This window comes from Microcaecilia unicolor, chromosome 4 (genome assembly GCF_901765095.1).
Source record: "Microcaecilia unicolor chromosome 4, aMicUni1.1, whole genome shotgun sequence".
In the NCBI taxonomy this organism is placed as follows: Eukaryota; Metazoa; Chordata; class Amphibia; order Gymnophiona; family Siphonopidae; genus Microcaecilia; species Microcaecilia unicolor.
The window spans coordinates 148071285-148083826 of NC_044034.1; the positions used below are offsets into that span (position 1 = coordinate 148071285).

A 12542-nucleotide genomic window follows, 5' to 3' on the forward strand; every position below is an offset into this window, starting at 1 on the left:
TGGTCTTAACTTACGCCTACTGAAATCTGGTGTAAATTCTGGCACCCAAGTTGGGTGCACTGACCCGGTATTCCATAACTACGCACGTAACTTTTCAGAACACCTCTGACATGCCCCGCCCCTCCCATGGCCATGTCCTTCCCTTTTGAGATACAAACTATGGGAGTTAGGCACCCTTCTTATAGAACAGCATGCAGCCAGTTGTATGCGCAAATATCAATGGATGCCAACTAACATCATTAATGTGACTCTGGGCAAGTCACTTAACCCTCCATTGCCCCATGTAAGCCGCATTGAGCCTGCCATGAGTGGGAAAGCGCGGGGTACAAATGTAACAAAAAAAATGGGTTGTTAGCACCCAATTGTTGATGATTCAGAGCTTGTTATTCAATTAATTTTGGTATGCAAATCAGGGCACTATATATAGAATCCAGAGGGTAATGAACAGTATTCTGGAAGTTATACCTAGAAGTGGGAACTCCATCTATGTCCCACCCTTGCTCCATTTCTTGAAAATACACATGAAATCTGTTGACACTTACAGGGTGTGTGCATGCGTATGAGTGTAAGTGCCAGCATTTTAAACAATTATGGGCTCGATGTTAATGACCAATTTTAATGACCAATTTATAGATTGTCCTTTATCCCTCAAATTCTTATATATGGCACTCAAAATTGTGCACGCAAATTTGAGCATACACACAATTTTTGCATGCAATTTAATTGAATAGCAAACCAATCAGCGCCAATAATTGGGTGTTAACAATCATTATATTGGTAACAATCTGAATTTACACACACATTTTTCTAGTCAGTATTCTATAAAATTGCACATATAAAATCTTATGTGCCAATCCAAAAAGCGACATGGCCATGGGGGGGGGGGGCATGGCAGAGTTGGGGCGTTCCTGGAATTTGCATGTAGTATTATAGAATAAGACAGATTTGCACCTAGTTTACGCACAAGGATTTATACCAGGTTTCAGTTGGTGTAAATCCTTGCACCTAAAAGTTAGGCGCGGATCCCGGCACTAGGTGCTATTCTATAAACAGGACCCAACTTGGAGCATCATTTATAGAATAACATTTAGCACTCATTTTTTGCCACTGATTTTTCAACACCATTTATAGAATGTGGCCCTATATTTCTAATCCACACTTCCTCAACACATCTTAAGGAACAGAACATTTGTCATTTCCATTTTGACTCAGAAATCCAAAATGGTCCAGATTCCAGTATGGCTGCCTGCATAGCCACCTTTATGAGGGTGGGGCAGTTTCAGCCACGCATTCATTTGCGGCAAAGAAAATGTCAGTTGAGCTATTTCAAAATAGCTTTAAAAAGTCTCCTTTCAAATGAATCCCACGACATCTTCATACATCAATATTTTCCAAAGTTGGGGTTCCTTGAACCCAAATTCACTCCCCCGTCAATATGACTTCCAGTTTATTGGCATCCTCTAATTGCTCCTGAGGCATCCGGTTGTCCGTGTCACATTCAAATATGATTCATTTTGTAGTGGCCAAGCAACGCAAACCATTTTCTCTCATCAAGAGCATGACCATAACCACATGCAGATGGAAGGCAACAGTGGTACAATTAGCTTATTTCACAGCTCGGTAGTGCTGATCAGAAGGTTGATGGGAAAGTGATGAATTCCATCTCTCTCAATTTCAGCGATGCTCCACACAAGATTATCAGCAAGGACCAAACCTGCAGCACCAGGAGCAAAGTCCATCCTTCCAAAAGGGGTTCATGAAGAAAGTAGGGGAAAATGGAGGCCTTAGTAAAGCCTTTCTGTGATACTGCAAAGAAAGTGTTTTCTCCTGAACTCAACATCACAGTGATGGAAGAATGTGTTAACTCTGTTGTGAGCAATGAGAAGATCAGGAATAAACAGTTCGAATGGCTCAACTGTAAAAAACAAATTAATTCCAAAGAAAAAATATTTGACTATTAAGTTATGCTTGGAAAGCAGACAAAGCATTCCTTCTATAAGATCTTTCAAGTCCAATGTAGATTTGTTCTTCCTTCTCTTTAACACTTGTGTAAACAGGGAATTAGAGATTGGCTGGTTCTTCAGTTCTGAGAATCCACCATAATGTCATCCATCTCTATCCTTCCATAATGTCTTAAGGTCTGCTGAGAAACCTTCCCTTTTTAGTTATTAGTTAGTTATCATACATTATCTGCCATAAGGTACTACTACTACTTATCATTTCTAAAGTGCTACTAGACGTACGCAGCGCTGTACACTTGAACATGAAGCTCGACAGAGCTTACAATCTAATTAGGACAGACAAACAAGAGATAAGGGAATATTAAAGTGAGGATGATAAAATAAGGGTTCTGAACAAGTGAACAAGGGTTAGGAGTTAAAAGCAGCATCAAAAAGGTGGGCTTTTAGCTTAGATTTGAAGATGGCCAGAGATGGAGCTTAAAATGGACCCTGCAGCAGACAAAATGCTATAATGGCATTAGCGTATGTTAACCACCCCCAATGGTGTTTTAAAAGGTTATCAATTGAATTCAAACAGGATTATTGACAGGAGACATGAATAATGAGATGAAAATTGAAAATGAAAAGGAATGGAGCATGTTTTTTTGCATTGTTCAAAGTAATGTTGTTTCTAATTTCACTATTGTAATGTCAAGACTATCTGATAAATAAACATTTTTTAAAAAATAAAGAATTTGGAGCCTCAGGCAACATATACCTAGCCTCCGAACATTGGTTACTGCTCAAACAAAACTCTTTTATGATCACAGAATGGCACATCTGCAATGTAAAAGGACGAGAGTTGAAAAATTCACACTGTACAGCAAATAAAAGTATGACACAAGGCTCAAGGCCAGAACTTTGGAACAGATTATTTGAAGATGTTGTGGAGATTTTCTTAAAAAGAAATTTAATTGCAAAACCAATTTTAACAGATGGTTGTATGGCTTTAAAAAAAAATCAGAATGGCAGCTGTTTGGCAATTTTGAATTTCACATCTACAGTTCATCAGTACCACATTATCTATGTCTCTGCAAAAGCAGAATAGTCATTCATAAAATCTTGTTTCCTATCTCATTTTCTAGGACTTACATTCAGCTATTAAGACCATTTCAAACTGTTCTTTTGGAACTGGGAAGTTTTAAAAGTGGTTTGGAAATGACATAATTAACATTAGGAACAAACATGAAAATGCTGAATGTAGAAACTGATAGCTGAATGAGAACAAGTAAAGAGACCTTGCAAGGCACAGATAAAAAGCAGAAAGCTCAAGGTATGATCTGTCCCTTCAAAGATGATTAGACTTCAAAGGTACTGTTAAAAATCCAACTTAAGACCATAGTGCTGTAGTTTTCCCAAAATCAAAACTCAGTAACTAAGAATCTCAATTAAACAGGCTACTGATGATGTAATTTGATTTTAGGATATAGGAGGATAATTTTACAAACCTTTTCATGCGTTAAAAAGCCTCATAAAATTAGGTCAAGTCTAAAAGGAGGTGCGGTGCAAGCTGGGGCATATTGAATTGTGCTCAAGGGAGGAGTGTGGGTGGTTTGTGGCCAATAGTAACAAAAGGAGAGTGGAGAAAAGACACGAGACATATGCAATCCCAAACAGCCATTATTTATAATGACCCGACAGGTCGCCTGTTTCGGCTATGGAACCTGTATCAGGAGTCCATAGGTACGTAAAGGCTGACTGGTGGAGCCACAGCTTCACAGGTTGTATAAAAACAGTTCAGTGAAACTGGCAAGCTGTTAAAATGCAAGGCTATTATGCTGAATTTGCCAACTGTTTTCTTTGGATTTTTAAGTGTGTTTTACCTTGAGCTTTGACAACTTGCCAGTTTTACTGAACTGTTTTTAAACAACCTGTGAAGCTGTCCATCAGTCAGCCTTTATGTTCCCAAGGACTGCTGATGCAGGCTCCTTAACCGAAACACGGTGACCATGTGGAGTCATTTCACATAAAGGCTGTTTGCGATTGCACATCGTCTCAAGTGATTCCCCCCCCCCCCCCCCCCCCCCTCTCCTTTTCTTGCTGTTGCATTCTTTGGAGATTTGCTTCCCTTCTTCTGGTGTTTGCATGGGCAGTAGTCACTGTCTATGCACAGATTTGACTTAAGGCAGGCTCTTTCAAAAGAGTGCACATTATTTGCAAAGAGGGGACACTCTTTTCCTGATATGTATGTATGCACGTTCATGCGTGCACGATGCTTTGACTGGCATAGTATTAGGAAAAGAATGTGCCCTCTGTGCGAATAGCGTGCAGGCTTTTGAAAGAGTGCACATTATAATCACACAAAAACACACAAAATGTGTTATTTCTGCTCATTTTCATTCATGAATAATATGCAAGGACATTCTGGGACCCAGGGAAGCCAGGACTCAAATCCCACTGATTTCTTGTGACCTTGGGTAAGTTGCTTAACCCTCCATTGCCTGGGGTGTTAACAGATTATGAGCCCTCCCAGAACAGGGGAATGCTCATTGGAGCCGACTCTGTGGGTGCTTGAGCACCCCCAATATTGAGAAAATCCCTTGTATGTGTCCAGGGAGGGGTTATTTCCATTGGGCTTAGCACCCCCAATAATTTTGAAAAGTTGGCTCCTACTCCCTTTTGAGCTACAACTGAAAAGGGGCGTTAGCCAACTCCTAATAAATAAATATTCTTCCCCTTTTCCTTATGATCTGTAACGCCCTCCACTCAGACGTTCTCATTGTATCACCTAAGCTCCCTATCATCATCTTCTCCCGCTCTCTGGCTGCAGAAGCCTCTTAAACACACTGGGCTACGTCAGGTTCCGCAGCAAAGAGCAGCCTGTATATATCCTGCAGAGTATGCAAATAATACATTTTGCGCAATGCAGCCTTCCAATGGCCCTTTTCGGCTGTCACTGAATGAGTGCACCTCAGGAGGCCTCGCACTTCAGAGCCTGAAGCTGTGTGTTGATTAGATCTTTAATACGCTGCAGTGGAAATAGAAGATGGGAACTCAATCTTCGACTACCAAGTCTCATTTAGACCCTCGCTTCAGTGCAAATTTATGAGTTCACAGTGCTGACACGAAAGGGCACTGCAGCAGCAGCAGCTCCGCAATGCCTGGGAGCCTTATCGGGCAGCGCTCACTCTCACTGCAATTTTTAATTCAGGCCAGGAGAGAGCACAGTTTCCTTTCAAGAACCGCGTCCAGGCAGTAATAGCGGATTTGCTAATTTAATTTTACCCATCCCTCAGGCCTGAAAACTTATCGAAACCGCATAAACCACAGCTGTATTTGAATCTAGTTCTTCCCTGAAGAAGGTGTAAAATGTGACAATTTCAGAACACCCAAAATAAATGTGAGTTTCAATCTCAGTTTTTGTGCAAGAGCAGAATTCAGATAAGCCACGTGCGGGTTGGTTGTCTGTATCTTACCCAGTAAAAGTCGGGTTTTATCCTTACAGTCTGGCGTGTTCCAGGGGTTGGTGCAGGAGGCCCACGGCAGAACGGACACCAAGGAGGCAAACAGATAGAAGAGTGTATAGCACATGATGATATTATAATAGATGGCAATTAGGACCGAAATGATCAGCATAGCAATTCCGCAGCCTGTGGGAAGAAAGCAAGGCCAGAAAGCTAAAATCACTGAAGCAGGGGGAGGAACAACGCTCAACAAGCAAGAGAAATTCACAGGACTGTCAAACTCTGCAGGACTCTCTCACTGAAGACGCATGGCCCATACCTGTTCAAAGAGAATTCACGTATGTGGAGAACTCAAAAGATCCCACGGAGTAACTCAAGAGAAGGACAGAAGTGGGAACTAAATCCACGGGTCCCAGAAATTGGAGCACTGGATGTCTTGCATTAAAACAAGGTTTATTAAAAATCAAAAGCGACTCAACACAACTTTGTGTTTCGGCCTGCGTCAGTAGTCTGTGTGCAAGTTCGAAACTAAAAACATCAAAAAGATAATAAGAACTAGAGTAAAAAAACAAAATGGTCTTTAGAAAGACCTTTAAAATATTCCACTGCTAAACGATAAGGTTAATGTGCCTTTATCTTTTTGATGTGTTTAGTTTCGAACTTGCACACAGACTCCTGATGCAGGTCTTCTGGCCGAAACACAATGTTTTATTGAGTGGCTTTTGATTTTTAATAAACCTTATTTTTAATTCAAGACATCGTGTGCTCCAATTTCTGGGACCCGTGGTTTTAGCTCCCACTTCTCTCCTTCCCATACCTGTTCAAACACATACACTGTCATGAAACATACATATGCACACAGACCAGCTCCGGTAGGTGCGGAAATTTGATGTGAAGGGGATGGATGGGGTGAAGGGGAGGCAGCTGGAGGCCCTATCTTCTCACCTTGAAAGGCAGGGATGGCTTTCCAGACAGATATAGGCCCCTGACTGGCAAACTGGCCGAGGGATACCTCCAGGAAGAAGATCGGAACCCCAGCTAGAGCCAACATCGTCAGGTAAGGAATGAGAAACGCACCTGGTTGATAAGGAAAAGGGAACAACAGGGTGAAACCTTTCTTGCAATGATCAACAAGGACACCACCTGTCTTTTAGAGTCCTTCATCTTGCTCCTTGGAAATCCAAAGTGTTCTTATCTTTCCATACCATTTCCTCTGTCTCTAGACTAGAAACGGAGAAATGAACGGCAATCCGGCAAATTTCTAATGCAGAGGCTGCCCCTGAATTGTGTGTCACCTAGAGATTCAGTCTGGGGGGAAATGTTCAGTAAATTCATCTTGATATGTTAAATCAATTCATTTAATATTCTCTATATAGCTCATTGTTATGGTAAAATAAGTTTGTTAAATCAAAGAAGCAATTGCTAGGATTTATCCACCACCTTTGTTAATATACGATTAATAATATGTCTTAAGTAAATAAGATGTTCTTTAAATTCGACATTGAAAGTTGTTTTAAAATCTACCCTTTAAAAAATATTGGTACATGCTGATGCCGTGCTTATGTTGCAGCTAAACCATAAACCGAAACTGTAACACCCAATCCCGCCAGTCCCTTGTATTGTCTATTGTATAACTCTTGAGTGTCCGTGTTTTGGTGGTATTAGTTGATTATGTGTGTTTATTTTGTGATCCGCCAAGAATTTCAGATTGTGCGGAATAGAAATTGTTTAAATAAACACTCTCGTGCATCCCCGAGTTATTTTAAAGCGGAGACGGAGGGATCTGGATGTAAGACTTCTTCTGTCTCTTCTGCAATCATGGACAAATGTAATTATCTCAGAATCTGTGCAGACTTTTCATACTCGAGTATTTCTGTATGCTCTATACTTGAGCATTGCTATTCAGTTCACTTGTAGATGATCGTCACAAATCATAGTACTGAAAGTTCCTGATCAAGTCAAAAATACAAGTTAATTATTTTGTTTGTTTGTTTTATACAGGACTTTATTTAGTCCTGCTGAAACGCAATGCGTTTCACTAGAATTATTCTCTATGTTGATTAGGGATTGTGGTTTATCAGGTGAATAAACGTTTACACATCAGGGCTTATATTTCATTCATTCGTTCATTCGACGTGTTATTTATGGAAGTTTACTATGCTACGGTCAGTTTCTCTACATATATGTTGGGTCTCAAGCTTTTTCCCTCTGGAGCATGGTTCATCAGGGTGTTTTCCAATAGACACGGAATGTGAGGAAAGCTTGAGTTAGTGGATCAAGCCCTAAATGAAAAATCAGACCCACGAAACTGTGATTTATTTGCAAAACATAGTCAAATGTTCAGGTATTTTTAGGAGTATCATTTATGCCCCTTAGATTCCGACTAGAAAAGATGTCAATGAATGATCTTATCAGTTGGTAAAGGGTCTTTACACGTACATGAGAATACCACTATCATATGGAGCCCTCTCACAGAGTCTGCCTGCCACTTGCCTTAAGCTCTACGAAAATCTGATTTCCCAGTAAGCCTTTTTTGTTACTGATAATATATTTATAGAACATGCAAAACTTTTATTCATACTGCTATAAACAATTGCATTTAAAATCCACTATCAAACTAAGGAGATGAAATGAGGGAATCTGATGCACTAAAGATAATCTCATAAATCGATCTCTTAAGATCTAACCACAATCTATAATAGCAATGCCACAGTCCACAAAAATATTTCCAAATCATTGAAGATTTTAAATGGAATTATTTATATCAGTATGAATAAAAGTTTTGCATATTCTATTAATGTATTACCAATAACAAAAAATTGTGAGTTATAGTTAATCGCTCTGGTATTTATATTTTGATTTACCCCTGTATTTTTAGTTCCCTGTAAGCAACACATTTTTTGTCAAAAACATAGTGAAGACAATAGGAACTTACGGACATGTACAAAAATGGGGTCATTGTACACTTAGAAAAAAAACTACCCAAAACACTTAGAACTTTGCTTTTTTTAATTTATCGTTGATTATAGTTTGCAAAAGGAAACCCAGAACATGTTAAAGATTAGATTATGATTAAGGTTAACACATGCATCTTTAAAAAAAATGCGCGCATCAGGTACTACATCTGGATTAGTGTGAAATAATAGTAAGATGGAAAACATAGTACTACGTATGCTGAAATTAACACTGACCGTGAAATCAAAAATAGTACACCATATATTACACTGTAGTAAAGTATCCCGTCTATCTCTTTCGCTAAGTACAAAAATTTAACTGCAAATGAAAAGTTTAACTGCTTCTTAAGCAAATAATTTCATTTTGTAATAAAGTGGTTCCTATTTATTTCATTTATTTAATTTCTTCACATTTGATTACAGGTCATTCCAGTCGTGCTTGTTTAAATGTATATATACTTCTGATTGTTATATTCATGTTGTAAAGTTAGTCATTAAGTACAACGTTGAATTCTTCCCCGCCCTTCTGTGGATGCCAAATAATTCTACAATTCCAACAGAAAACTTTCCTTATACTATTATTATGACCGCTGAAAATTGACGTGTGTCTCTATCTATACCGCTTTTATTAGTCCATTTAGCAGTGCTAGAGAAATGATATGTCTAATAAGTTTTCTCCATTGCAGTCTGCTTTCATTTTTAAATAGCCGGACGACCTCAAGGTTCCATTCACTTGGGTTTTAGGGTTCCCTGTTTTCCAGCATCTATCAGACGTTTCGTGCTTATCTACTGCTTTTTGCTGTTCTGCTGACTAACCCAAGCGAAAACGCGGCCCCTTTTGCCCTAGTCTAGAGCATCTATGTTGAACACTTCATTTTTTAATCTCTTTAACCCGCGCCTTTGAATCCGGATTCTTAGGGCTCCCTTTTAGGAGATTAGTGCGCAGTGCTGGGCTTTAGGGCTGGGTGTATAAAGATTGCAAAAGCCTACCTCCCCCATTTTTAAACGCCAGGTATGGAAATCTCCAGACATTGCCCAGACCCACGGCATAACCCACCATGGACAGGATGAAGTCGAGCTTGTTAGACCAGTTTCCTCGGGCTTTGTTCTCGTCTCCGTCATCGTCCTCCTGAGGAGAAAAACACTTATCTGGAATAATCAGGCCACCAAGTAACAAGAAAGCACAGTACGTCTTAAATGCAGCGAACTTGGGTTCCTAAAACACTCTAGGGATGCTTGGAACGACAATGAGAACTTTTTTTCTAGTGTAAATTCAACTTTCTGTCAACTTAATAGCTGGTCAGAGCAGACAGCCACAGGGAATCTGATTACACCTTTGCTTGTCTGAGCTGTTACATTTATTCTGCAAAAACAATAACGAGCACCTTAAATCTTGAAATTCTGGGCCAAAATCATATATGGTCTGTGCTCTAAATCTTGATTCTCTGAAATTAACAGTACATTGTGGTTTCCTGTTAAGGTGCGTGTAGTCCAGGCATGAATCGAACCGTCCTTCTCAGATTTTTATTGTGACCTGTTTTCCTGTTCTTAAACTTTAAAACAAAAGCCTAATGGAAGCATATATTAAATATGATTCTTACGTTTTTATTTTCTGAACCGTTGATCAATGACCATACGATTTATTTTCTAGGTTAAGGATATAACTGTTACTTTGGTTACGCTTCCTTTCAAAATCATACGATTGCATAGTAACGAAAATTCAGCGCTTCGGAAATGGATTTTGGATTCTAACCGTAGGAAAATGTGCTTCACAGATTCTGCATCCAATGGACTTTCAGGTTTTAAATATCACAATTTAATGTAATTCATGAAGAGACCGGGAAATCCAATTTACTGCACTGTAGACGACTGTGCACGCCAATTATGTTAAGAACAAATATTAATGTTAAGAACAAATATTAATTTCTTCATAAAGGTGGTTAAATAAATCCCAATAAATAAATATAAATAAATAAATTTTGCATAAGAAAACGTGATCAGGCATGCTCGTCTTTAGCTATCACATGCACAAAATTATATATTATCATGAATTACAGTCCAGTAATGCTCCTCTTTTGAAGGAATTCGCGGATGAAAAAAAAAAACATTTAAAAAAATTTACGAGCTCAGACAATCTATAGCCCTTCTTGTCTGGCCCCCTTGACAAGAAAACGAATGCACACGCCTGGTCTCCATTAACGGTGCTTTGACCATAACAGCCAGCTATGTGCTGAGCACCCCCAATTTTAAGCAAACTCCTTCACTGCGTTCAGATAGGAGTCATTTGTGTTGTGTCTGGCACTCCAAAACATTTTGAAACCTTGGCGTTTATGGTTTTGATCTTGAAAATACATTAATTAAAACGTGTGCTATTTTGGCTGTGGTGCAAAATTTTCAACAGGATTGGGCAAAGAAAACATCCTATTAGGGAAGACAACTTAGTAACAAAACGAGTGCAGAAGTTTACCAATTAAGCCCCTGAAAGGAACCTTTAGCCTTTCTTTTTTTTTTTTTTCATTTCATTGGTTGTTTTGTTAGAGGTATCCTGGAGCAAACGGACAAGTTAAAGTACCTCTTAGGAATTACATTCACAGTGCACAATGTCATGGCTCTGCCAACTCTTTTTTTTTTCTGTCCATCAATTTATCAGCTCTTATCTTTTTTTTTTAAACCGTTAAACGTCAGTGAAAATAATCCAGATTCACTTCCCAGATTCCTTTCACACAAGTGCCACCACTAAGGAACCCAAGAGTAAAAGAATGACTTAGACAGGCTATTCTCACACTAGGGATGCATCTCTTCTGCATCTATAAATAATGGAAAACTCATAAACTAAACCTAAGATTCTAACATGGAAGGATAACTGTAGCATTGTTCTAGCAAAACATGTAACATACTGAAAATACATCCAGAACTTTCTCTGATTTAGTTCCCCATATTCCTTGTTATAGTATTAAAACATTTTAAATTAAGAATCTGATTTCTTGAACAAATATTTTTATTAATTATCTAATCAGGGGAGTCATCAATGAAACCCAAAGCTACAGAGAGAAGGCAAATGGTATAACGAGCACAATGTATTCATACCTGAAAAACTGCTTTAAAAGCAATACATATATATATATATATATATATATACACACACTTATTTTCTGTCTTGATGGTGAATCATTTAACACAAACCAGGTTCCTTATATTTAGCTGAGAGCGTCTTCCTGATATATTTATTCAACATTCATCTTTTATATTTTTGCAATCCTATTCATCTAATAGAAAGTGATCAGAGGGAACTTACCCCACTGACATTGCCAGGCAGGACAGAGGTGTTGCCATCCGTACCCAAGACCACGGTACTCTGGCTCATGGTGACCCATCCGCCTGTGGCATTGTTTTGCTCCAGTGTAGTCTTACCAACACTTTCATGAGTTTCTCCGGCTGTGCTTTGTAAAGGCATAATTTTACAGTGTAACGTATTGGTTTGCCCATTGTTTCCTGCAGTGGGGGTGCTCTTAAGGGCAAAGGTTTCTATAGAATCCTTTCGGATGACAGAGTTGGTCTGGGCAGGGGTGCTGACTTTGCAGACTCCTCCAGTTTTGGTCCTCTCGCAATCATTTTCCTTGATTTCTTCTGATGGAAAATTCTTGTTGTCATTGGATGTAGATTTGCATATCTTTACCAGCTGTGGTGTAGCTTGCAAAGGTAGGTTTTGGTCACTTTCAGGGCTGTTTCTTGTAACTCCCGCAACCCCAATTTGTGCAGGAGCAACTGTTTCGGGACAGGTAACAGCCTGCTTACTCATATCCTTTTCAATTGCGCAATCCTACAACGATAGCATTTTCAGAAAAGTCATAAAAAATTTTGGTTAGACTTTTTCTTCGAGGTTTATATGTAATACAATCTGTGTAAAAATAAATAAATAAATTGAGGGACCTGTAATGTTTCATAGCGTTTTTCAGTATTTTTAATTTGATGTAAAAAGAACTTCAGTAATCATAATGTAACTGTCTCATTGTCTTATTATATGTTAGAAAAAGTATCAGATGTCATGAATAGATATTAAAGAACTAAGCCATTAAAGCTTCTGTACCGTTGATCGAAAAGACCCGCATTACACAAAGGTTTCCAGACCTCGCTACTCCCCAACCTTATTGGGTTTCAAATCACGAATGGTGAATGCTTTTCCC

The 12542-nt window shown here is 38.9% G+C and overlaps 1 protein-coding gene across 1 annotated transcript in view; it reads right to left on the bottom strand.

Moving 5' to 3' along the window:
- The window catches only part of SLC6A5 (solute carrier family 6 member 5), a 72533-nt gene extending 60706 nt beyond the window's left edge, over nt 1–11827 (bottom strand). The window contains 5 exon segments of the mRNA XM_030199450.1: nt 5417–5590; nt 6350–6481; nt 9349–9487; nt 9567–9574; nt 11650–11827. Coding sequence (XP_030055310.1) covers nt 5417–5590; nt 6350–6481; nt 9349–9487; nt 9567–9574; nt 11650–11812 — 616 coding nt within the window. The 5' untranslated portion in view covers nt 11813–11827.
- Between the last annotated feature and the right edge of the window lie 715 nt (nt 11828–12542).